Raw genomic sequence first — 25,336 nt, 5'->3', positions numbered from 1 at the left:
TCACTGGGCGAGGCACCATACATGATGCTACTGAACGCTGCACTCGTTTCCACACAGGATCTCTGAACCCCCGTGGGGAGCCTGTCAAGCATTAATATCACCATTCGTTTTCAGGTGAGGGGCAGGGCCGTGGAGAGCTAAGTGCCTCCACATGGTTCCAGGCTACAGCTCAGCAGCCGCACACATTCTCCGCTGCACTTGGGGTGTTCCCCGAGTGCCAGTCCCACTTCACAGATGAGGATCCTGAGGCTCAGAGGGAAGGACACCCGTCCAAGGTCAGACAGCGTGGAACCACAGATGCTGGGATTGGGGGGGCCCTTGGTGGGCCCACATTCTAGAGGTCTTTGTTCCATGTACCAAGTGTTGATTTGATCAACAGCCAGTTTGTGCCAATCAGGAAATCTGACCCAGGTCTGGCTCTGGGAAGCTCAGTCCACGGAAGAGGCTGGGAACTGGCGGCATCATGGGCGGTACTTGCTGTGAGGGGCCCGTGGAGCACACTGGAAGAGCTCCGCTCCACAGGGCAGGAGCTGGCCCGTGCACACCATGCTGCCTGGGCTCCCTCGCCACCTGCTTCAGACTAGGCATGGCCAATGGGAGCCCCGGTGAGAAACTGACAGCAACCAGGGAGTTTCTCCCTGTGCTCAGGGAGGACTAGGTGGGAGCACTTTTGCCACTGCTGTGATCCCCCGGATTTGGCTCCTGCTAGGGAGTCCCTGAGGACCCACCTAGGGGAGGCCGTGGTTGAAATCCCAGGTTGCCACCTCCTCCCCTACTTGCTATTTTGGCCATCAAATAACTTTGTAGCTGATTCCTCATATAAACTTCCTGCTTTTAAACCACCTGGCATGGGGATTGGCATCTTGGCTGGACCGTGGATAATCTATTTCCATGTCCATAAAATGAGGGACCAACAACGTATGGTGGGTCCTGCCTGTAATCCCAGCAGCTGGAAGGCAGGAGGATCATGAGCTCAGGGGCCAGCTGGGGTTGGCTTGCACATGCATGCGCATGCACACACATGCACGTGCATGCGCACGTGTGCACACACACGAAGATAAAATGGAGGTTCATCTACTCATTCACACACAAATAGATACCTATTATCTTCCTTGGTCTGCAAAACTGGGCTGAATGTTGGGGATACCATAGGAAAAGGGAGGAAAACCTCAGGCCCTGCCTGTCCCTCATGTCTTATAATCAGGTGAGATGTTTGCAGACCTGTGACCTATGCCCGAAGTTCACATTCATCTACAGACAGGAAACAACATTTGCACTTCAGTCTATTTCCTGCATCCAAGCGTTCTGGTCCTAGGACCTTCTTCCACTCACTACCGACTCCCCCTTCAATCCTGAAAGATTTAGGATGAATAAAAGGAAGCCTTAATTTACACCACAGGGAGTCAAGTTAAGGGGCTCATTATACCGAGTGATGGTGTAGTCTAAGCTATAAATAGAGCTTCAAAAACAGGTTTCGCTAAACCCATAGATGGAGGTGGATGGAGAAGGTAGTCCTGAGTCCCTGAGCACCACCTGCTACCTGCCGGCTCTCAGCTCTGTGGTCTCCCTGGGTAGCCAGTGCCACGGAAGGAGCCAGAAAGCCATGGTTTGGATCCCAGCGGAGCTGCCCACCAAGTGCCTGACCTTAGACAAGTCACTCCCAAGCCGCTGCTTCCGCATCAGTGACACGGAAATATTAAGAGGATCTAACATCTCTAGTTGTTATAATTACGGCTTAAAGCACGCAGCAGCAGCTGGTATTGGTTAAGTGCTTAATAAACATTCACTATACAATATATTATAATATTATAAATAAACAATCCTAAGCAATCTTAGGATTATTAACTGATGCAGGGGGAAATATGGCTTGGACTCATAGCTTTTCCATTAGACCAGGAAACTTTGCAGTGTGAGTTTCAGTAAGTTGTTTCTTCCCTCTGGGCTTCAGTTTCATCATCTGTAAAAGGAGAAAATACCTAACAAAAAAAGTAAATTATTCTCCAACAAGGTATTACTATTTTTTTTCTGCCAGTCCTGGGACTTGAACTCAGAGTCTGGGCACTGTCCCTGAGCTTCTTTTGCTCAAGGCTAGCACTCTACCACTTGATCCACAGTGCTGCTTCTGGCTTTTTCTGTGTATGTGGTATTGAGGAATCAAACCTAGGGCTTCATGTATGCTAGGTAAGCACTCTACCACTAAGCCATGTTCCTAGCCCAAGGTATTACTATTTTTGCATGAGAAATGGTAGAACAATTTGAAAGTATGGAGTCTGGCACCACTGCCAATGAATGGTGCAGTCCCTAATTGCCCTTTGAACCAGATGTTACTGTGTGCTCTGTGTAACTTCACCAAAATGCCTAGTTCCAACTTCTTTTCCCAATCACACTTCCTGGGATCTGTTGCATAAATCCATTTTTTGCATGTCATATGCATTACTGTTCTAAAGGATATTTTGTGTATTATATCAGTAGTGTACATTGGCATGTAATGTAAAAATATGAACCGTGCAACAACTATCCACATGTTATACTGAAACACCAAATAAACATTAAACAATGGGGGGAAAAAAGTATGGAGTCTGGAGCCAGACTCTTGTTTTTAAGCTTTGACTCTTTCCTTCCTCAGGTGTATTCTTTACTGTTCTGTGCCTCCATTTCTTCATATTTAAAACAAAAATAATAACTACCTAAAAAGGTGGCTGGAAAGGTTAAATAAATTAATAGAGATGAAGTGCTTAGAGGCAGGGTATGGTAGTTCATACCTGTAATTCCAGCACTGGGATGAACAGTTTGCTCTCTGCCTCAGCTATGCAGTAAATTCAAGACAAGCCTGCTAGGTGCCAGTGGCTTCCACCTATAGTCCTAGCTACTCAGAGGGCTGAGGTCTGAGGATTGATGTTTGAAGCCAGACCAGTCAGAAAAGTCTGTAAGACTCTTCTCCCCAATTAGCCAGTAAAAAAGCCAGAAATGGAGGTATGGCTCAAGTGGTAGAATGCCAGCGTTGAGCAAAAATGGGAAGCAAGAGCACAAGGCACTGAGTTTAAGTGCCAGTACTAGCATAAATGTAAAAAAAAAAAAATTTTTTTTTAAAGGAAGCGCTTCAAGCATAGGATTACTAAATCTACTCGACATGGTAGCTAAGTCCCACGAAGCTTTGGAAGAAGACACACCTGGGTCTACATGCCAGCCCAAGACCTTTCCTAGCTCCTGCCTTCTCCTCTCTAAGGGGAAGATGACAATCTTTTGTGATGGGTGGATAGGAAGTGCTCCTCCCAAAAGGTTTCCCGTGTTGAAGGTTTGATCCCTGGCTAATGGCACTACTGACATTATTAGATGTTTTGTCATGGGGCTTGAACTCGGGGCCAGGACACTGTCCCTGAGCTCTTTTTGTTCAAAGCTAGTGCCCTACCACTTTAAGCCACAGCATCTCTTCTGGTTTTCTGGTGGTTCATTGGAGATAGTCTGATGGACTTTCCTGACCAGGCTGGCTTTGAACTGTTGAGCAGCTAGAATTACGGGAGTGAGCCACCAGCACCTGGCATTACTGGATCTTGAGGGCACTAGCTGTACCCATGGGTTAATCCATGGCTAAGTTCATAAGTGAAAGGGCTCTTAGGTGGGGCTCTCTTGAAGGGGGGGGGGAGCTTGAAGAGAACTTGTTCTCTCTGGATGCTCTAGCCAGCATAAGGTAAGCAGCTTTCCTTCACATGGCTCTCTTCCATGTTGTCTGAAAGTAATAGCCAGCCAGTGAGCCAAAAGCTGAAACCTCAGAAACTGCGAGCCAAATTAAATCCCTCTTTCCTTCCAATTGTTCTCAAGTATTTTGTCACAGCAACAAAACCAGATCAATGTGCCTTCCTTTCTGAAAGGGAAGCACAACACCGCCAAGTCTACAGGCAGCGCCTGACACAGGTCTGCCTCCTTCCCGCTTGACTCCCTGTCTCTTCATTTTTTTCCCAGTGGTTCACTTTAAACATCCTTCTGACTCAGAGCCCCTTCCTTCACTGCTTCCAGAATTCTTGCCCTTGGTGTGCTCTAGCAGCTCCGACTTCAGTCAGAAAGCAGTCAGGATATGCCTGTCTTAGGAACAAAAGGATTTCGACATGTTTCCGAGGAGCCTTGAGCCCCTGGGCCACTTTAGGCTTTGATCTCTTCAGTTCGGAGATAAGGCTATTTCTTTATCTTAACCCTCGGCAATCCTGTGATATGGCAGGAAAGGCCAAGGTGCGGGCTGGGAATGTGTGCTGCTGGGTTTCTCTTGGGTACCCCAGATGACTTGGTCAGAAACAGCCATATGCTTCCATCTTGGAAATGGGCTGAGGAATCAAGTCCACTGGGAACCAACCTGCTGCCAGCACATTCAGCACGTTGTAGTCCTTCCTGGACTGCTCTGCAGGCCTGCTGCCGACACTGCTGGGCCAGAGGGGAAAAAAGGGAGGAGCCTAATTCGGGTAGAGCCTCCAGCTCAATACTCATCCAAGATTGAGGCCAGGGAGAGTGTGAGGGGAACTCCTTTATACCCAGGTGTAGGCAACCAGCTCAAAGCCCTTTAATAGGCTTGTAATCTCAGCAACGCTCCTAATGCCCAGGGGAGGCAGAAGCAGGAGGACCAGTTTGAGACCAATCTGGGCTATAAATGCTGGGATGGCTGGATGTAAGCATGGACTATTGTTTTTGTCTCAAAAACAAAAGCAAGGAACATTTTGCCCCCATCAGGAGTTTCCTTAGATCTCCCTCCACCCCCACCTCCACCTCCCAAGTTATGTTTTCCAAACAGCCTGAGCAATTTAACACTTGGGGACAACACCAGGGTGCATTACTCCCTCTCAGGTTCTCTTCCATTGCAAAAAAGGCGTCAACAGAAGGTGACATTTTGGGCACCTACATGTATATCTCCCCCCCCCCCTTTACTTTGGAGCTGGGGATTGAACCCAGGACCCTGGCTAAGTCTCTGACCCCTAAATTTACCTATACTGTCTACAGTGGATAGAAGACAGCTCTGAAAGTATGACCTATGCAGGTAACAAATACACGTAGGAAGCTCACTAGAGGGCAGGCATTAACTCCCTTCCCATCCCCAGACTCATGCCTTCCGGATTTGCCCCAGGAGTCCTCTCCGTGTAATCTTGAACCAGCCTTTCCCATCTTTTAATTAGGCCATAAGGATGACAGGCTCTACTCCATCAGGGCACATCAATTCTAACTGGGAAGGATTAGATCGAGCTCAAGGAGAGAGTTAAGTAATCGGTGAAATGCCAGGGAAACGATCGATAACATTTACTCCTTTGCTGCCAAGTCCAAGGCTCCCACAGCCGCAGGATTCCCCCCACCACTCCCGCAGCCACACCAGGAGGGGGCGTGGCTATCAGGAGCCGCGCCCAGCGCCACGCCCAGGAGAGCCGAGCGACGCCGGACCCCACCCGCGGTGCGAGCGAGGAAGGGACCTGCATGACGTCAAACCACTTCCTATGTAGCCATCCGCCGCAAGGGAAAGTAGTCCCTAGGTCCTTGCAGAACCCGCCCGCTATCCGGGGCATCACACAATATCTTAGAACACATCTGGACCCGAGTATGGTTTTCAGGCCTTCAAGTAATCCTCCGGAACACTGGAAACCTTATTTTCCCTGGGGCGACGGTGGAAGTAGTCCCGACCTACAGTGAGCCGATGGGTCCCTCCGCAGCGGGGGGAAGAGGATGGCGACCTCGTCGATGCCGGAGTCGGGGAGAGACGCGCCGACGAAAGCCTCAGGTGAGCGCCGGGTAGGGTTAGTACGCCCCCCCTGCACGCTGCACTGAGATTTAGGGTCCCGCCTAGGGGCTACTCGGAGGCGAGGTCCCAGGCCGGCGGGGCTGTCCGAACAGGGCCCTGGGGTCCCAGGCCCTTTAGTCGCTCTCGCACTTGCCTGAGCGGAAACGCGGCGCCACCACAAGATGGCGTCGGGCCTGGAGCTCAGGCAGCGCCGGGGACAGCCCCTAGTCACCAGGCCCCGAGCCTGTCGCTTCGGCCCCCTCCGCAGGGGAGCCGCGGGGGGGGGGCGGGAGAAGCGAACCACTGACCCCGGGGTCCTGTGGGCTGTACCACCGACCCCGCACTCGGGGGGGGGGGCGCGGGGGGCCGGAGGACTGAACCACCGCGCCGAGGCCCGTAGGGGTCCAGAGCCCACGCTGTGTGGCCCCGATTACCCGCCCCTGACGCACCTCCCCGGGAACGGCGCCCGCCCGAGAGGCCTGGCTTGTCTTCCGGAAGCTTCTTTCCCGAAACGCCTGCAAGCCCCACCCCGGCGGAGACTCAGTCTTTGCATCTGCGAAATGGGCGCCCGGGCGCCGGCGGGCGGGTCGCGGCGGCCGGGGAGTCGGCCCGCTGGTCGCAGCCCTCCTGGCCTCTCCCCGCAGAGTGAGGGCCCCGCTCCCCGCGTCCCCCCGGCCATCCGTCCCCCGAGCCCATGGAGGAGAACGAGGTGGAGAGCAGTAGCGACGCCACCCCTCGGCCGGGCCGGCCCGAGGAGCCCTCGGAGAGCGGCCTGGGCGTGGGCACCTCGGAAGCCGTGTCCGCCGACAGCAGCGACTCCGCTACGGTCCTGGGCCCGGCCGAGGCGGACGACTCCGGCGTGGGGCAAAGCTCGGACAGCGGCCGCCGCTCTTTGGTATGGACGGGCTGGACGGCAGGGGTGTGACGGCACTGGGACTCTGCCCAGCCCTTGGCAGGGATCCTCCCTTCACCTTCATAACTTGTAAGACACATACGATCACTGTCCCCCCCTCCCCTCCACCTTACATTAAGGGAAATCGAGGCACAGAATGCTAACAGACGCGGGATTCAAATCTAGCCTGAATCACACCCACAGCACTTTCCAGCGGCCTCCCACTATGGGAGGCAGTGTCTTGGTTCAAATCTTGTTCCGGTCCCTCTTTCACTCTGAGACCTTTCAGCCTCAGTTTCCCCATATGTCAAGTGGGAAACACTTGTGAATCATCTCTTCCAGGCCCAGCTTCTTTGTAGGTCTGTGATCTTGACTAACCAACGCTTATCCCTCTTCTTGCTCATCTGTAGAGTGGTAATAACAGATACACCTGCCTCAAATAGTTTTCATGAGGCTTACCTGGATGCAAAGGAATTGAAGCAGTGCTCCCCACACGGAAGCACTCAGCGAAATAGTGCTAAGTGTCCCTGGAGAAAGCAGGGTGGGGCTGCCAAGTGTTGAGCATGGGCTCGACCCCAAGGCCAGTGAGTTTTTGACCACTGTGGTCCCAGCCCTTGTGTAGAGCAGTGTGACATGGGGACCTGAGGTGCAGGGGCCTAAGAAATTGGGTCCACACTGGGAAACTGCCCCAGAGGACAAGCCCAGCCTGTGAGTTCAGTGATGGGGGGCGGGGGGGGCGGGGGGCAAGGGGTTGTGGTGCCACGGATGAAGAGGTCCTGCCTTGGCCTTGGTGTTGGGGTTGGCTTCCTAGGAGAGCTACCAGCCAAATGAGGGTGAGTGGAGGCTGCCACCGGTGGGGCCGGAAAGGACTTGAGGCCTAAGGAATAAATTAGGTGAAGCCCAGTCATGCTCACTCCACCCGGCTGGGATGTGACAGGGCCTCTGAACACCACTGGAAACCCTGTGGCTTCTTGGTGCACTGTGTATGGAAAGCTGTCACTGGCCCTCTGTGCAGTTGAGGATGTGTTCTGCTCCACCTCTGTATCCTGGGGCCCAGGAACCAGACCTAGCAGGCAGAGGGAGCTGTCAGGCTGCCCAGCCTGGCCCACTTATGTCACCCGAACCCTTTGTTTCTTCCCTTCAGGAGGAGGTATCTGAGAGCAGCTCCAGCACAGACCCCCTCCCTCATGGCTATCTCCCAGATTCCTCTTCTGTGTCCCAGGGGACTGTGGCCAGGCTAGCGGGTGGCCCCACAGTCCTGGTACACTCGAGTGCCCTCCCAGACCCCAGCATGCTGGTGGCGGACTGCACAGCTTCCTCCTCAGACCTGGGCTCAGCCATCGACAAGATCATTGAGTCCACCATTGGGCCCGACCTCATCCAGAGTGAGTCCCGAGGTGACCCCACACTCGTGCTGGGAAGCACCGCACTGAGCCTGCTCCCACCAGTGAGGTCCGAGTGCCTCACGCAGTGCTGGGGTAGTCAGAAAGGCATGCCCTAAGTGTTTGAGAGCCAGGCAGGCTCTGGTGACTCAGACCTGTAATTCTAGCTACTCAGGAGACTGAGATTTGAGGATTGCCATTTGAAGCCAGCCTGGGCAGAAATGTCTGAGTTTCTTTTCTTCAGTTAACTAGCAAAAAGCTACAAGTAGAGCTGTGGTTCAAGTGGTAGAGTGCTAGCTTTGAGTGAAAATCTCAGCAACAATGCCCAGGCCCTGAGTGTGTCAATGCTCCAGCACTGACACACAAAAGGGAAGGAAAGGGAGAGGGGAGGGAAGGGGAGGGAGGAGAAAGAAAAAAAAGGAAGAAAAGAGCGAGCCAGGAAAAGGCTGGAAGTGGAGCTATGGTTCAAGTGGTAGAGCATTATTAGCCTTGAGCACAAAAGCCCAGGAACAGTACTCAGGCCGAGTTCAAGACCCAGTATTGGCACCAGAAAAGAGAAGTGCAGGGCCTAGGTCTGACCTTAAGTTTGGAGAGAAGGAGGAAGGTGGACAGCTGTGGTAGCACTGCTATCCCGGTGCCTGGGCCACCATTGGCACCAGGGCTAGCCCTGTTGGGGGCACACCTGAGGCTCAGAGGAACAATTCAGCTGGTCTCCAGTTGCCCAGTAGGCTCCAGGGTGCACACTGACAGCTGGGAGCCCCTCCTGGGATGAACACCTCCCCTCTCTACCAGGCTGCATCACTGTGACCAGTGCTGAAGATGGCGGGGCTGAGACCACACAGTACCTCATCCTGCAGGGCCCAGATGACGGTAAGACCCTGCTGCCCCTCAGTGAGCCCCATAGCAAGCATGGGTCCTCTAGGAGCATGACAATTCCCCATTGCTCTGGGTCAAGTTTCCCTCCTGGCATAGGATTTGGTTCTGGGATCCCCAGGCCTGTGTAGGAGGGGCATCTGCAGGTCACAGCCAGCCTTGCCCACTGTGTAATCTCCCCTGTCTTATTGCATCCCCTCCCCCCCAGGTGCCCCCATGACATCAGCACTGTCCAGTTCCACCCTAGCCCACAGCCTGGCAGCCATCGAAGCCCTGGCGGACGGCCCTACGTCAACATCCACAAGTCTGGAGCCTTCTGAGGAGGCAGTGGCCGGATCGAGCTCTCAGACCCAGCCGCTCCCAGCCCCTGGCACTGAGGAGCTGGACCTGCAGAGCCTGGAGGCTCTGATGGAGGTGGTGGTGGTCCAGCAGTTCAAGTGCAAGATGTGCCAGTACCGGAGTAGCACCAAGGCCACATTGCTGCGGCACATGCGGGAGCGGCACCTCCGCCCAGGTGTGGACACGCACCTGTCCCCCGGGGGTGGGGGTATTGGGATGCTGGGGCCTCACATGGCAAGCCTGACTCTCCCTACCTGGTGGTAGTAGTGGTGTCCACAGCTGGCAAAAAGGGACGTCTACGGAAGGGGATGCCGTCGCTGCCACCAAGACCCCAGAGGAGGAAGGGCCAGAGGAGGAGGAGGACGATGACATTGTAGACGCGGGGGCCATCGATGACCTGGAGGGTAAGCGCCTGTGCTTCCCAGCCCTGCCGCCCCCACTCCCTCCACAGTCACTGGGTTCCTGCAGAGCACCTCTGTTACACAAGACCCCCATCCCCATGTGCAGTGGTGCAGGCTGTGCACCAAAAAAAGAAATGAGCCTCGCTTATATTTATCCAAGAGAAGTACTCAAGCACATAGCCAGGTAGGGTGGCAGTTCACGACTGTAACGCCATCTAGTCAGGAGGCAGAGATCTGGAAGATGGAGATTTTACGGCTAGTTTCCACAAAATGTTACCTATCTCCACCAATGATCCAGGTGAAGTGATGAACACCTGTAGTCCAAGCTACTCAGCACTTGCAGGTAGAAGATTGAAGTCTAGGGCTAGACCCCCGCAAAACGCTATCCAAAAAATAGCCAAAACCTTAAGGGCCCAAGGCCTCTCTCTCAAGGGTGTAGCACTGCCTAGCCATCACAAGTCCCCTAAGTTCAAACCCTAGTGGTACCAAAAGAAAAAATAATCATTGCTGGCCGCCAGTAGCTCACGCCTGTAATCCTAGCCACTCAGGAGGCTGAGATGTGAGGATTGTGATTTGAAGCCACCCTGAGCAGGAAAGTTCATGAGACCCTTATCTCCAGAAAAAACTGGAAGTGGTGCTGTGGCTCAAGTGATAAGAGCACTAGCCTTGAACACCAAGAGGCTTAGGGGACAGCGCCCAGGCCCTGAGTTCAAGCCCCATGACTAGAAAAAAAATTAAAAATTAATAATAAACCACATGCGTGCTTTTCATTATTTTAATAGAAAGTTAAAAAAAAAGATTAACTGTTTGTTATATACTTAATATATGTGAAGTATTAGTTCCATGAACAACTATTACTAAAAAAAATTAGCTGTTTCCACTGTGTATGAGAGAGAGGGAGAGAGACAGAGACACACAAGGCTCCATGTGTAGCTCAGGCTTACACTGAACTTGAGATCTTCTTTATTCAGCCTCCCAAGTGTTGGGGTTGGCAGGCATTTTGAAACCCAGTGTATATTTTACACCTACTTATATCTCAGGTGGACAAGGCACATTTTAAGTGGTGAGCCGCCGAGTGCCCCGGGAGGGGCTAGTGTCAGGAAAGGTGCAGAGAAGGTCCTGCCGGGGCATGCGCTGAGGGGCCTGCAGGGTGCTCCCCTGGTGGGCTCGAAGCAGAAGTGGGCCAGGATGTGGGTGGTCTTCTAGAGGATCGGGGCTGGGGCTGGGGCTGCAAGGCTGGTCCAGCGCTGCCCTTTCACGGTCTCCACAGAGGACAGTGACTACAATCCAGCTGAAGATGAGCCCCGAGGCCGGCAGTTACGGCCCCAGCGCCCCACCCCCAGCACCCCAAGACCCCGGAGGAGACCTGGCCGGCCCCGGAAGCTGCCTCGCTTGGAGACCTCAGACCTCCCGGGTGGTGAGACTCAGTCTGGGAAGGGCTGTGCTCTGGGCAAGGGCTGTGCTCTGGGGAAGGGCTGTGCTCTGGGAAGGGCTGTGTGGGTACTGGTGGGCACTGGCCTCACTCCCTGCTGCTTGTGTATGGCTCTTGGGAGAAGAGGTGTGCCCAGTGACAGTCTCAAACCAGCCCGCAGGTCCTCAGCAGAGTCCTCCTGGCCCCAGCCAGTGACTTGAAGGCTTCAGGGAGGTGGGTCTATGGCACTGGCACAGCAGAAGCTTGGCTAGGTTTTTGAAACTAAGCAAGAAAGCTTTAAATATTGGTGAAATAAGAACCGAGCAGGCTCAGACCTGAAACTTTCAGCCCAAGGAGTCGTGACTCTAGCATCCGGCTGGAGCAGGGAGCCTGTCATAAGTGTGAGTGCCACTCAGTGCGCTGTGTGACCGAGAGCGGCTCCTTGTCCACTGGGCTCCTTCTCCTGGCTGGAAGGGTTCAACGTGCACAGTGGTACCTGGTGGTCTTGTGCATCTGCAGTTTGGAGATCTGATTGAAGGCCCTGTCCTGGAGCTTCAGCTCAGCCTGGGCACTGCCCTGAGCTTCTTTGACTCAAGACTAGTGCTCTACCACTTGAGCCACAGTGCCACTTCTGGTTTTGAGTGGTTAATTGGAGATAAGAGTCTCACAGGGACTTCAGACCGCAGTCCTCAGATCTCAGCCTCCTGAGTAGCTAGGAAGGATCACAGGTGTGAGCCACCAATGCCCGGCTTTTTATTTTTATTTTTTAAAGAATAGTCCTACTGGGAAAAGTACATATATATATTCCAGAGCCAGTGAGAGCTTACACTAATAGCCCCCACTGGAAAACATGACCCGGGTGTCTGCAGTGTGCTTAAATTTTTGGCAGTACCGATATGAACTCCAGGCCTCCGACTTGCACTCAGGGACTGCATTCCTTGAACCACACCCCACCCATTCTGCTTTATTTGCTTTTTAGATAGGGTCTTTCATCCTGTTTATCTGCTTGTTTATCCTGTGGCCCCATCCTACATAGCTGAGATTACATGTGTGTATCTACATACTGGGCTTGTTAGGTATTTTGCTTCTAGCTTGTATTTTGTTTTTCCTGGAACAGAGCTGCTTGTGTAACCCCAGCTGGTTTTTAAACTCTCATCTGCCAGACTTAGAGATACATGGCACCTGGCCTTTTTTTTTTTTTTTTTTCCCCTGGTTGGTAGTGGGGCTTGAACTCAGGGCCCGGGCATGGTCCCTGAGCTTTTTCAAAAGATCAAGGTTATATTCCACACTTTGAGCCACAGCCTCCAGTTTTCTGGTGGTTAATTGGAAATGAGAGTCTCAAGGACTTTCCTGCCTGGACTGGCTTTGAACCATGATCCTTAGAGCTCAGCTTCCTGTGTAGCTAGAATCACAGTTGTGAGCTATCAGTGCCTAGATAACTCCTTAATTTCTAAAGTAGTATTGTCCAACACACTCAGGTGGTTAAGACTTGAAAGGAAATCTGACCAGCTTCTCCAAAGGAATGCCAGAATTAGTCTTGCTGTTGCTTCCCTAGCCTAAAATGTCCTGTAACATCAGAGGGGACTCAGGACAGGAGTGGCTTTGCCCGAGGACACACAGCAAGTCAAGTGAGCTGAGGCTGGAAGCTAGCTCTCTGGAGCTGGGCGGTCCCCAGCTCTTGAGGGCGTCCCTGATCCGAGGGGCTGTGCTGGAGGCCTCAGCTCAGGAGAGGGTGGCTTATGCGCGGGTCCCGCTGTGAACTGACTAGAGAGAGGGGTTGGCTGGTGTCCAGTCCTCCACCTACATCTGGTCCGCTCTGTCTGGCTGACTATGACCTGCGTGTCTGGCAGGTGTGGGCGAGCCTCTTGTGAGTTCCCAGAGTGGACAGAGCCCTCCAGAGCCTCACGACCCCGAGGCTCCCAGCTCTTCAGGCCCAGGACGCCTGGTTGCCCCAGAGAAGACCGGCAAGAGCCTTGCAGAGCCAGGTGTGAGCCAGTCCGACGAGCCCGACGTCCCACCCCGCCGGCGGGGCCGACCGTCCAGGCGCTTCCTAGGCAAGAAGTACCGCAAGTATGTGGAGCAGAGGTAAGGGGCGGGTGGCGGGTCCCCCAGAACTCCCACCCCAGCAAGACCTCCCCATACCCTTCCGCCAGGTACTACTACAAATCACCCAAACCTCTTCTGAGGCCCTATCTGTGCCGAATCTGCGGCTCCCGCTTCTTGTCCCACGAGGACCTGCGCTTCCATGTCAACTCCCATGAGGCCGGGGACCCTCAGCTCTTCAAGTGCCTGCAGTGCAGCTACCGCTCCCGACGCTGGTCCTCGCTCAAGGTGGGGAAGGCAGAAGGCTAGTGGGGGGAGTTGGGGTCCCCAGCATCCCGTTCCCCAGCACATGAAGGATATGTAGCTTTTCTAGACATGCTGAGATGACTACATTCTTCAGAAGGCAGCCAGTGGGGGCGGGGGCACCCTATTGTACAGTTCACCCCAGGATGCAGATTAATTTACTGTAGTCTGGCAGTGGTGATTTCATGAGATGCATTTCCAGCAGATGGCAGCCATGTGTCTCAAGAAAGGGCCTCTTCCTCTGCAAGCTGTAGGTGCTGGCTGGTGCCTACTGTAGCCCTAAGAACCAGCTCACCCAGCAATTCATTCTCTGCCCTGTGGCCCAGTGAGATTGTAGACTGGTGGCTCCATTTTCCTGACCCAGGGAACTTGGGGGGGGGGGGCATCAGACACAGGGGCGGAGCTTGTGCTTTCTTCATATGCCGCCCCCTCCCAGCCTCAGGGACCCACAGCTCGACATTGTGGGCTTCACCGGGGGACGTTCCATTGCACAGCCGGAGGAGCATGGGCTGTGGAGCCCAGCTACCTGGAACATCTCCAGGGACTGCCATTTCAAGGCCCCATCCTTGGCTTCCGTTTCCTTTTGTGTCAAATGTCAAGCCAGCACTCCTCTCTGATGAGACTTCCCCGCCATCGCAGCCCTGACCCTAGCTGCTGTGTCACCTGTCCTCAGCCCCTTGGCCTGGAGCCTGCTGGGAGCCCCAAGGCTGTGGGCATGGGCATGGGAGGGAGGCCGAGCCCCAGCCCACCAGCCTGCCTCTCTTGCAGGAGCACATGTTCAACCACGTGGGCAGCAAACCCTACAAATGTGACGAATGCAGCTACACCAGTGTCTACCGGAAGGACGTCATTCGACACGCAGCTGTGCATAGCCGGGACCGGTTAGTGGGTGGGACAGGCGGGGGGGGGGGGGGACAAGGAGGCCAAGGGGGGGGGCGGGTGGAGCCCTAGGATCATCACAGTCCCAGCAGCTTACGAGAGACGGCCAGGAAGACAAGGCAATTCATCCCTCGTCATTTGGCAAGGAAGGCAGTTCCCCAGTCTAGTCTTCATTGATTTTGTTTCTCAACTGGAAACTGAGGGCGGAAGTGGCTTGCAGGCGCTCCCTCAGGGACTTGAAGATCCTGTGCTTTCTGGGCACAGCACTGAAGACAGATGGGACTCAGGGGTCTGGTGGCTGCTCGTGGAATTGTAGGAAGGCCTGCAGCTCCCATGGCTGGCTGCATGGGGAGCGGTCTGTGCACCACAGGTGGATACAAAGACCCCTGGAACCCTGATTCTAGCCAGGAGTGTGGAAAGCCAGCCTCCCAAAATTCTATGGGCTTCCTTAAAAATTTAAGTAAAAGGGGCTGGGAATGTGGCTTAGTGGTAGAATGCTTGATCAGCATGCATGAAGCCCTGGGTTCAGTTCCTCAGTATCACATAAATAGAAAGATGGAAGTGGTACTGTGGATCAAGAGGTAGAGTGCTAGCCTTGAGCAAAAAGAAGCCAGGGCGGTGCTCAGGCCCTGAGTTCAAGCCCCAAGACTGGCAAAATAATAATAAAGAAGCCAGGCACCAGTGCCTCACTCCTGCAACCCTAGCTATTCAGGAGGCTAAGATCTGAGGATTATTGTACTTCGAAGCCAGCTGGGGCATGAAAGTACATAAGACTTCTCTCCAATTAACCACCAGAAAACCAGAAATGGTACTGTGCTCAAGGTGGTAGAGTGCTAGCCTTGAGCAAAATGGCTCAGTTACAGTCCCCAGTCCCTGAGTTCAAGCCCCATGATGGAAAAATAGGAAGAGAAGCTCTGTGGCCCCCTAAGGTTATGGTCACGAGGCTGATGGCCTGTTTTCCCATAGCTCTCTTTCCTGAGGGTCTTCTAGAAGCCATAGTAGAGAATGTGTTGTGTGATTGCAGGGAAAGAATCCTAGTGGCCATGTCAGGACGAGACACCCGCAGGGAGCTGTAGCATCTCCCTGTGGGCTCCCTCTGGGGAAATACTGGTCTAGAAGAAGGGGCAAAGGTCCTCATGTCGGAGATGGGGTGTGGCGGGCACGAGAGCTCCTATATAGGCTTTAGGGAAGGCATGGTTTAATTTCTCGATCTTTCTTTCCAGGAAGAAGAGGCCAGATCCGGTGAGTCTGGAGCCCTGGGCTAGAAACGGATTTGCCTGTGGCTGTCGATGGATAGAGGCAGAAGGCAAGGCCCCTTCCTCCTCTTCTCTCCATATCATCCCTTCTCTTTCTCCTCAGACCCCAAAGCTGAGCTCTTTTCCCTGCCCTGTGTGCGGCCGTGTGTACCCCATGCAGAAGAGACTGACACAGCACATGAAGACACACAGCACTGAGAAGCCCCACATGTGTGACAAGGCGTGTGTGGGGTGTGGGGGCGCACTCTGGGGCTGGGGTGAGGACCTTCCCTGAGCAACATCCCACCTAATCCCTCCTCCCCCCCATACACAGTGCGGAAAGTCTTTCAAGAAGCGCTACACCTTCAAAATGCACCTGCTCACGCATATCCAGGCTGTAGCCAACCGCAGGTACGTCCCCACCCCCACCCGGCGTGCTGGGCCTCCACAGGTGACTGCCCCTCATCACTGAGCCAGCCCCCCTTGAACTGCCTCCAGGTTCAAGTGTGAGTTCTGTGAGTTCGTGTGTGAGGACAAGAAGGCCCTGCTGAACCACCAGCTGTCCCATGTGAGCGACAAGCCCTTCAAGTGCAGCTTCTGTCCCTACCGCACCTTCCGCGAGGACTTCCTGCTGTCCCATGTGGCCGTCAAGCACACGGGTGAGGCCAGGCACGACCCCGTGGCCCTGTCCAGTCCTCGTTTCCCCAAGCCGCCCGCAGAGGCGCGCCTTTCATGGTCTCCCCTCTGACAGCCCCTGCCACGCAGAGTCCTGCCTTAGGAAGGGATCTGAAGGACCCACTGTGGGGGGGTGGGGGCAGCCATGGGAAAGTGAGTCTTTGATCCTGAGCCCCATGTGTGCGCTGGGCACTGGGTTTAAAGGGCTCCTGGAGCCTCCCCCAGATGCAGCAGCGGTGTTACTCAGCCCACAGAAGGGGGTTCTGTGGTCCCATGGTGGCAGCTATGGGAAGGAGCTCGAGGCTCTCAGAGCCAGGTTTCTGGCTATCTGGTGACTCAACAGAAGAGAGTGCAGTCACGTGAGCCTGAGCAGGCCGGGAAGGCTGAGTGCAGAGTGGCCCTGGTCCCTTCTACCCTGGCCCACCAATGGCCAGTGCCCCGTGTCTACCGCCCATGGGAGGGTGTTGCTGCAGATTAGGGGTGCAGGTGTGCCCGTGTGTCCGCAGGAGCCAAGCCCTTTGCCTGTGAGTACTGCCACTTCAGCACGCGGCACAAGAAGAATCTGCGCCTGCACATCCGCTGCCGACATGCCAGCAGCTTTGAGGAATGGGGGCGGCGCCACCCCGAGGAGCCCCCCTCCCGCCGCCGCCCCTTCTTCTCTCTGCAGCAGATCGAGGAGCTGAAGCAGCAGCACAGCGCAGCCCCTGGCCTGCCCCCCAGCTCACCGGGACCCCCTGAGGTAGGCCCCGCTAAGGGCCAGGATGGCTGGGATGCCACCTCTGCTGTCCCCACTGTCCACATCTGGGCAGAGGCATGGGGACAGCTGTCCAGGACTAGTATGGACAATGGAAACACCAGTAGCTGAGTGGTGACAGTAACTTAGGGCGCTTTCACACAGAAGAATTCCTAAGGACCACAGTCCACCTGGTTATCGAGGGCCAAGCTCTCAATACTTTTGGGCGTCCATCCTAGGCATGTGGCTTCCATCTTGTAGTTGCCTGATGGTCCAGCAACAGCTGCAGGAAAGCCAACCCTCCCAGCCACATCCCACACTGGAAGGAGGGGGCGAGGTGAGGGCAAAAAGAATATGTGCTGCCTACCCACCCATCTGTCTTCCTCACAAACTTCACCAAAAGTCCCTTGCTTAGCAGTGTGACCGCACTGTACCTGGCTGTAAGGGAGAGTGAGAAGTGTAGCTTGTAGCCATGTCTGCTGCTTGTCCTGAAAGAAATCAGTGCTGTTAGCAAGAAAGAAGGAGTCAGTGGGCAGCTGGCATTCAGAGCCATCACCGAGGCTCACGGGCCACCGGAGGACCACACACCATGCTGATAGAACACAGGCCCTTGGGTTCAAGTCCTAGGCCTCCAGCGGCCATCAGCTCACCTCTGTGAGCCTCTAGGTTCCTCTGTGGCACTGAGCTCTGGGAGGGAATTGAAAAGTTGAGAAGGGAGAGGCTGAGCTATGGACGTGCTTAGGGAAGCTTCATGGTTCTGGGCCACCCTCCTTAGGCTTGGCCCTGTCCCCACCCTCAGGTCCCCCAAGAGGCAGCACCTTTCCAGCCATCCGAGACCCCCCCACTGCTCTGTTCCGACACCCTGGGTGGCGCCACCATCATCTACCAGCATGGTGAGCTCCGGGGAGACCAGGGGCCCACGGGGTGCCACGGGGAGGAGGGCAGCACTTGTACCATTTCCGGGCACTCTGAGGCTCAGGTCCCGCCCCACCCAGGAGCTGAGGAGTCTACTGCAATGGCCACACGGACAGCCTTGGACCTGCTGCTGAACATGAGTGCCCCACGGGAACTGGGGGGCACAGCCCTACAGGTGAGTCTCCTGGGCCCTCCTCCCCTACCCAGCACGCATCGCTCCATGTAGGACACGGGACAGGATGCAGGAGAGTGATGACTCAGAACACCACCTGCAGGAAGCTCCAGCTAGTGGGGCACAGTGCTGACAAGGAGGCTCCAGGAGTCCAGGGCATCACCCACCCCACCCTCTGCTGTATGGAGGTGTCCAGCATGTGTACAGCTTGTACCATTTTTCCCTAGAAAGGTCCAAGGTTAGATACACATTGATTTATAACCTTTTTTGTTGTTGGTGTTCATGGGGCTTGAATTTAGGGCCTGGGCACTGTCCCTGAGCTTTTTTGCTCAAGGCTAGCACTCTACCACTGAGACACAAGTCTACTTCCAGTTTGTTTTGGTAGTTAGCTGGAGATGAGATCTGACGGAGCTTCCCTGCTGGGACTGACTTTAACCACGATTCTCAAATCTCTGCCTCCTGAGTAGCTAAAATTACATGTGTGAGCCACCTGGTGCCCAGCTGATTTGCAAACCTTTTTAAGAGTTTCTTGTTCTACACTTAAGTATTTAATCTGGAATTTATTTTTGTATGTGTGCAGGAAGGTAGGGTCTATTTTTCTTCTAAAAGTAGTCCCAGTGAGATGGTTCAAAATGATCCTTTCATCATATGCACTGTTCTGATTTGCTGGTGGTGGTGGGGGGGTGTGTGTGCACGCACGCACATACATGTGCACATGTGCATGTGTATGACCACATCTAGGGATCTGAGCCTAGTGCATGTACCACTATAGAGGTACGTCCTCAGCCCTTGATCTCACTGTGCTGCCTGAAGCCCTCAATCCTGTTACCTCTATTTTCCAAGTACTGGGATTACAGGTGTGCACTACGATGCCCAGCTTATTTTGGTTTCTGATTACAAAAGAATGTGCTTGTATAAAAACCAAAATGGGCACTAAGAAGTGAAAGTCCTTAACATTCCTCTAGTCCCCTCAGGTAACCAGTAAGGAGACTTTTTCGGAGTATTCTCCATGTACACACTCACACTTAGACCTTTGTTCCTTTAAAAACGAGATCACACCAGGCGCTGGTGGCACACACCTGTAATCCTAGATACTCAGGAGGTTGAGATCAAAGGATCTCAGTTCAAAGCCAGCTGGGGCAGGAAAGTCCATGAAACCCATTTAACCAGTTAACCACCATAAAACCAGAAGTGGCCCTGTGGCTCAAGTGGTAGAGCCTTGAGCTGAAGAGTTCAGGGACAACACTCAGGCCCAGAGTTCAAGCTCCACAACTGATACAAAAAAAATGAGATCACACTTGATACTCCTTAGCCACATACTTTTCTCCTCAACAGTGTGATGCATAACTCAGCGCTTTCACGTGATATCACACCTTCATCATCGCAGCATGTAGATGTTCTCAGGATTATCTGCATTGTTTGCAGGTTGTCATTAATTCAAGCAGTGTGGTCTGATTGAAGTTTTATCTATGGTCTCTTATAACTGTGTGACTGTTACAGGTTGAATTTCTCCTCTTTCTACTAACTTGGAGAAAGATTCCCTTTTTTTTTAATTATCAAGATGACATACAGAGGGGTTACAGTTAGATACTTAAGGTAGTGAGTACATATGGAAGTCTCCCTTTTATCTTACACAGTTGTTAAATATTCCGTTCTATTTTCTTTGTTTCCCAGTCTCATTTCCTGATTTGTTTTGCTATATGCTTTATATTTTCTGTCATCAGAAAAATCTGTGTATTCCAAGATTACAAAATACTAATTCTTTGTTTGTTTTTTTGGCCAGTCCTGGGGCTTGGACTCAGGGCCTGAGCGCTGTCCCTGGCTTCTTTTTGCTCAAGGCTAGCACTCTGCCACTTGAGCCACAGCGCCACTTCTGGCCGTTTTCTGTATATGTGGTGCTGGGGAATTGAACCCAGGGCCTCATGTATACGAGGCAAGCACTCTTGCCACTAGGCCATATCCCCAGCCCCCAAAATACTAATTCTTATACACTGTATTTTATAAAATATACAATATTTTATTTTATAGAATACAGTATGTTAGAAACAGTATAACATATAGTATAGCCTATTAACATAATTATAAAAACTCTTACATAAAATGCTATATATTTTAAAACTATTGCATTTCAATTTTTAATTCATTTAAAGCAAACCTTGGAGTAAGATGTTAGGTAGAACTCAGACTTTTGTTGCAATGGTTTGTCACTTGTCCCTCTTCCCTAGGGTCTCTTGGTTGTAGCACTGTTGACATTTTAGTCTATCTCTGTGGTGGACGCCCTGTGCATTCTGCCGTGCCCTGTGCCGGTACTACTACATGCCAGTACCAGCCATCACCCCAGTAGTGACGACCAGAAATGTCTCTACACAGTGCCACATGTCCCCAAAGAGGAAAAGAAAGGCAAAACCACTGCTCTACCCATGCACCAGTGGCTCTCACCTATAATCCTAGCTACTCTCAGGAGGCTAAAATCTGAGGATCCTGGTTCAAAGCCAACCTGGGGAGGAAATTCCATGAGATTCTTATTGCCAGTTAACCACCCAAAAGCCCAAAATGGAACTGTGGCTCAAGGGGTAGAGCACTATCTTTGAACACAAAAACTCAGGGATAGCGCCCAGGACCGGCACAAAAAATAAAAGTCACTGTTGTAAGCCTGTTTGCAGTTGCTCAGTGCAACTTAGAAAACCAGAGGGTATCTTGGAAAGCACTTGGGTTTTGCAAATGAGTGGTGGCAGCACTAGGTCTGGCCTGTGAGCTTTGGGGCACTGAGATTAGAGAAGGGCCTTGCATGCCAGCTCCTTGGCAAGCTCTAGCCCGTCATGCCCCCGGTGCCGTTGCAGGTGGCTGTGGTGAAGTCGGAGAACACAGAAGCAGCAGTCCCCGGTGGGCAGCCCTCCCCTGAAGACCCTACTCCCCAGGTGGTGACGCTGCACGTGGCAGAGCCGGAGGGCGGCATGGCAGCCGAGAGCCAGCTAGGTCCCTCTGATCTACAGCAGATCACCTTGGCACCTGGGCCCTTTGGTGGGGCTGGCTACAGTGTTATCACAGCGCCCCCTACAGAGGAGGGGACATCAGCCCCTGGCACACCTTTCAGGTAGACTTGTCCTCAGCGTGCTGAGACGGTCACTTGCCTAGTGAGCTTGTACAAAGTCATTGGGGCACAGGGAGACTGTCACAGGTCAGGGGTTGCCACTTCTTTGGCCATTAGCTGTCCTGGGAACTTGATGCTCAGGACCTCACCCAGCCTCCTCCCATGATCTGTTTCCCTCCACACACACACCCTTTTTTTTTTGCCAGTCCTGTGGCTTGAACTCGTGGCCTGAGCACTGTCCCTGGCTTCTTTTGCTCAAGGCTAGCACTCTACCTCTTGAGCCACAGCGCCACTTCCGGCTTTTTCTGTTTATGTGGTGCTGAGGAATCAAACCCAGGGCTTCGCGCACTCTACCACTAAGCCACATTCCCAGCCCCATGTTGCCTTCCTTTCCTAAGTGAGGAAATAAGCCAAGGAGGTGTGTCACTGGCCTAAGATCAGACAAGTTGGAAGTGAGCTTTGAACCCAGGTTCCGCTGGTTTCCAAAACCTGGTGGTGTTGGTCTTCAGTTTTCTTGGTCTTTTTCCAGCTGGCATTCGGAACAAGCTCAGGTTCTTTGTCAGTATTACAGCCTGGCACCTGTACTTGGCTTCCCTACAGTGAGGAGGTTTGAGCAAAAATGTGTTCATTGAGTTCCAAAGCCATGGAAGTGAGCCCTGGAGTCAGGTGCTGAGCTGGCATCAGGAGCCCTGGTCCAGCACTGGGCAGGCCTCCTCAGCCTCTGCCCTTCGCAGTTGGGGTTCCTGTCCCACTTGACCAGGCTTGGGCTGGACTCCTAGCACCCTTTCTCGGTTGGCCCTGCCCATCAGGACAGGAATTAAGGAACATGCTACTGCTGGAGTAGAACAGAGTACTGGATACCTGAGAGCCACTCCTGGGAAAGGCAGTGCACTCGGCTTGCAAAGACAGAGCCTCAGGTTCCCCCAAAGTCTCCATCTCGCCTGCCTATAGTGGGGACTACCCCCAGTTGATGCCTGTTGCATGGAAAGGCATTCCTGTGGCCCCCCATTCTCCTAGAACCCCACCTCAGCCTTCTTTTCTGCCCCAGTGAGGAACCCCCAGGGGAGGCAGCCCAGGCTGTGGTTGTGAGCGACACCCTCAAAGACACAGGAACCCACTACATAATGGCAGCCGATGGGACCCAGCTGCACCACATCGAGGTGAGCTTTGGGGCACCCCCCCTCCCACACCCAGCCCCTCCTCAGCCCCTCACACTGCTGCTCTCTCCACAGCTGACTGCAGATGGCTCCATCTCCTTCCCAAGTGCTGATGCTCTGGCCTCTGGAGCCAAGTGGCCCTTGCTGCAATGTGGAGGGCTGCCCAAAGACGGCCCGGAGCCCCTGTCTCCAGCCAAGACCCACCCAGCAGGGGACCCCCAGGGCACCGCCTCCCCATCCCCTGCAGCCAGCAAAGCCTCCCCACCATCAGCTGCTACAGCAGCGTCAAAGAAGTTCTCCTGCAAGATCTGTGCGGAGGCCTTCCCAGGCCGAGCTGAGATGGAGAGTCACAAGCGGGCCCATGCGGGGCCTGCTGCCTTCAAGTGCCCCGACTGCCCCTTCAGCGCCCGCCAGTGGCCCGAGGTCCGGGTAAGCGCAGCCCTTCCACGGCTGCCTGGGCTCATCTAGCCACTTGCCCGTGCACAGTCCCTCTCTTGGGAAGCCAGTTGGAAAGTGACTCATGGCAGACACGGGGGTGCAGGGCACAGAGCAGACACCCAGCCAGTCTCAGCTTGGAGTGCTGGGGGAAATACCAAGAAGGGGGCGGGGGCGGGGTCTGCAGGAGCAGAGATGTGGGGGTGATGGTGTAAGGCATGGGTAGGGGCTCCAACTGCATAGTTTTGGGGAGCAGCTTCTGGTCCTCTTGGGCCCATCTGCTCGCTGAGTTTGTTTCCTGACCCATCTCTGCCCTGCATGCTGTGAAGTCTTGAGGGACTAGAGCCAAGGGCCCCATCCTCCAGACAGGGACACCTGAGGCCCAGCTAGGCTGGACGGGTCCCATGTGGATACACAGTCCACCGCTGGCCAGGACTTCTCAAGCGAGCCAGTGGCTTACCACCCTCACCCACTGCACAGCCTGAGAGAGACAAGTGGGTTTGTGCTTTTGACCCAGCTCTTTCAGTGCACAGGAGTTTGACTCCCCATCTCCCCGGCCAACTCTCCCAGCACCCGAGAGCTCACTGCTGTCACCTGACTCCGCCATGCCTGTCCTCTGCCCCTGCCACAGGCCCACATGGCGCAGCACTCAAGCTTGCGGCCCCACCAGTGCAGCCAGTGCAGCTTTGCCTCCAAGAACAAGAAAGACCTGAGGCGGCACGTGCTGACCCACACCAACGAGAAGCCCTTCTCCTGCCATCTCTGCGGGCAGCGGTGAGGCCAGGCACCGCCACACAGGCTTGTGGTGCATGCCCCGTGGAGCTACCCTGAACCTGCCTTTTTCCTTCATCCACAGCTTCAACCGCAATGGGCACCTCAAGTTCCACATCCAGAGGCTGCACAATTCCGATGGGAGGAAGTCAGGGGCGCCTGTAGCCCGGCCCCCAGCCCAGACCCCCACCCAGACCATTATCCTGAACAGTGATGAGGAGACTCTGGCCACACTGCACAGTGAGCAGTCACTGGGGGAGAGGGAGGTTGTCGGGATCCAGAGGCTAGAGCTACAGCTTGAGGGTTCCTCTGGGCTGGAGCACTCCAAGCCTCCCTGAAGCCCCTAGGTAAGCACCCTGCCCTCTGCCTAGCTGCCCTCCAGTCCAGTCATGGAGTCCTGGGCCCAGAACGGCTGCAACAGGCACTGGGCCAGGAACATATCATCGTGGCCCAGGAACAGACAGTGACCAATCAGGTAAGAACCAGGTTGGGGTACCCTGCTGGCAGGACTAAGGCCAGATGGGGATATACCAAGCTGAAGCAACAGCCACTTTTGGCCTTGGCAGGAGGAAGCCACCTACATCCAAGAGATCACCACAGCAGATGGTCAGACAGTACAGCATCTGGTCACCTCTGACAACCAGGTGAGCTTCTGCTCTTTCTACCCATCAGGTCCCACCTGGGGGAGAACAAGTGCTTCCCACACAGCCTCTGCCAGGGTCCACGCTTAGTGGTGTACACTCTGCCTTACCTGGCCCCACCCACCCTTTTCTAGGTACAGTATATCATCTCTCAGGATGGTGTCCAGCATCTTCTGCCTCAGGAGTATGTTGTGGTCCCTGATGGCCATCATATCCAGGTAGGCCAGACCTGGGCTGAGCTGGGGTCTGGAGGGCTGTGGCCTCCTGGGATTACAAAGTGGCTTCCTCTCCAGGTCCAGGAGGGTCAGATCACACACATTCAGTACGAGCAGGGGGCACCATTCTTGCAAGAGTCCCAGGTAGGGTGCCAGGGGGACTAGGCAGTGACGGTGTGCCAGTTCTCACGGAGCCAGATCTCACCAGCTTCTCCCCTCCAGATCCAGTATGTGCCTGTGTCCCCGGGCCAGCAGCTTGTCACTCAGGCCCAGCTTGAGGCTGCGGCACACTCTGCTGTCACAGGTATGCAGCTGGCCCCTGATGACAAGAGGCTGGGGCCAAGCCTAGCTCCTGGGGCCTCAGACTCACCTTGCTTTCCCTTCCCCTGGCAGCAGTGGCTGATGCTGCTATGGCCCAAGCCCAGGGCCTGTTCAGTACCGAGGAGGCAGTGCCTGAACACATCCAGCAGCTGCAGCACCAGGGCATCGAGTATGACGTCATAACCCTGGCCGATGACTGAGCCCCAGGGGCCCAACGCAGATCCTGGATGTTGGGACTGGCTCTCCTGGGGCCTGGGGGACTCACCTCCCTGTCCTCTTAAGGTGTTCATATACTGGGCAGCCAGCACCCTCTGACTCCCAGGGAGCCAGACCTATGCTGTTAAGGTGGGGAGGCAGCCATGGGCCCCAGCTAGGACATGCTGGGTGCCCCAGCCTGCAGGCAGGCTTTGGGAGATAAATTTATTTTTTTCTGGATGGACCCCACTGGGCCCTTACTCTTAATAAAGGGACCAGAGTCCAGCCCTGACCAACTTACTTTGTCTACTTGCTGCTAGCAGCTTGAACGAGACAAGGACCCAGGAAGCAGCAGGCAGGGAAGGGCCTGAGGCTGCTGGTCCTGTGGTCAGCTTTCCCTGTCACCTCTCAGTACCTTGGTCTTGCTACTGGGTGGACCCATGGGGTGTACTCATGGGGTGGGGGAGCCTGATCCCAGGAGAGGTTTGAGCTGAGGAAGCCCTCCCAG

The 25,336-nt window shown here is 54.3% G+C and overlaps 1 protein-coding gene across 1 annotated transcript; it reads left to right on the top strand.

Moving 5' to 3' along the window:
- Window positions 1-5,629: 5,629 nt before the first annotated feature.
- On the top strand, window positions 5,630-25,120 carry Znf335 (zinc finger protein 335). Its single transcript, XM_048349523.1, is given in 29 exon segments — window positions 5,630-5,749; window positions 6,394-6,644; window positions 7,786-8,026; window positions 8,816-8,893; window positions 9,105-9,410; window positions 9,500-9,555; window positions 9,558-9,639; window positions 10,907-11,053; window positions 12,898-13,117; window positions 13,201-13,378; window positions 14,162-14,274; window positions 15,496-15,514; window positions 15,632-15,748; window positions 15,842-15,918; window positions 16,006-16,166; window positions 16,689-16,921; window positions 17,715-17,808; window positions 17,911-18,005; window positions 20,843-21,096; window positions 22,142-22,253; window positions 22,326-22,679; window positions 23,317-23,459; window positions 23,542-23,696; window positions 23,828-23,931; window positions 24,023-24,100; window positions 24,232-24,315; window positions 24,391-24,456; window positions 24,535-24,616; window positions 24,706-25,120. Coding segments are annotated over 28 exon segments (3,978 nt in total). The 5' UTR covers window positions 5,630-5,749; window positions 6,394-6,443; the 3' UTR covers window positions 24,834-25,120.
- Window positions 25,121-25,336: the final 216 nt, after the last annotated feature.

This window comes from Perognathus longimembris, chromosome 6 (assembly GCF_023159225.1).
Source record: "Perognathus longimembris pacificus isolate PPM17 chromosome 6, ASM2315922v1, whole genome shotgun sequence".
In the NCBI taxonomy this organism is placed as follows: domain Eukaryota; kingdom Metazoa; phylum Chordata; class Mammalia; order Rodentia; family Heteromyidae; genus Perognathus; species Perognathus longimembris.
Note: the sequence above shows the minus strand (reverse complement) of the source record. Positions and strands in the feature narration are given on the sequence as shown.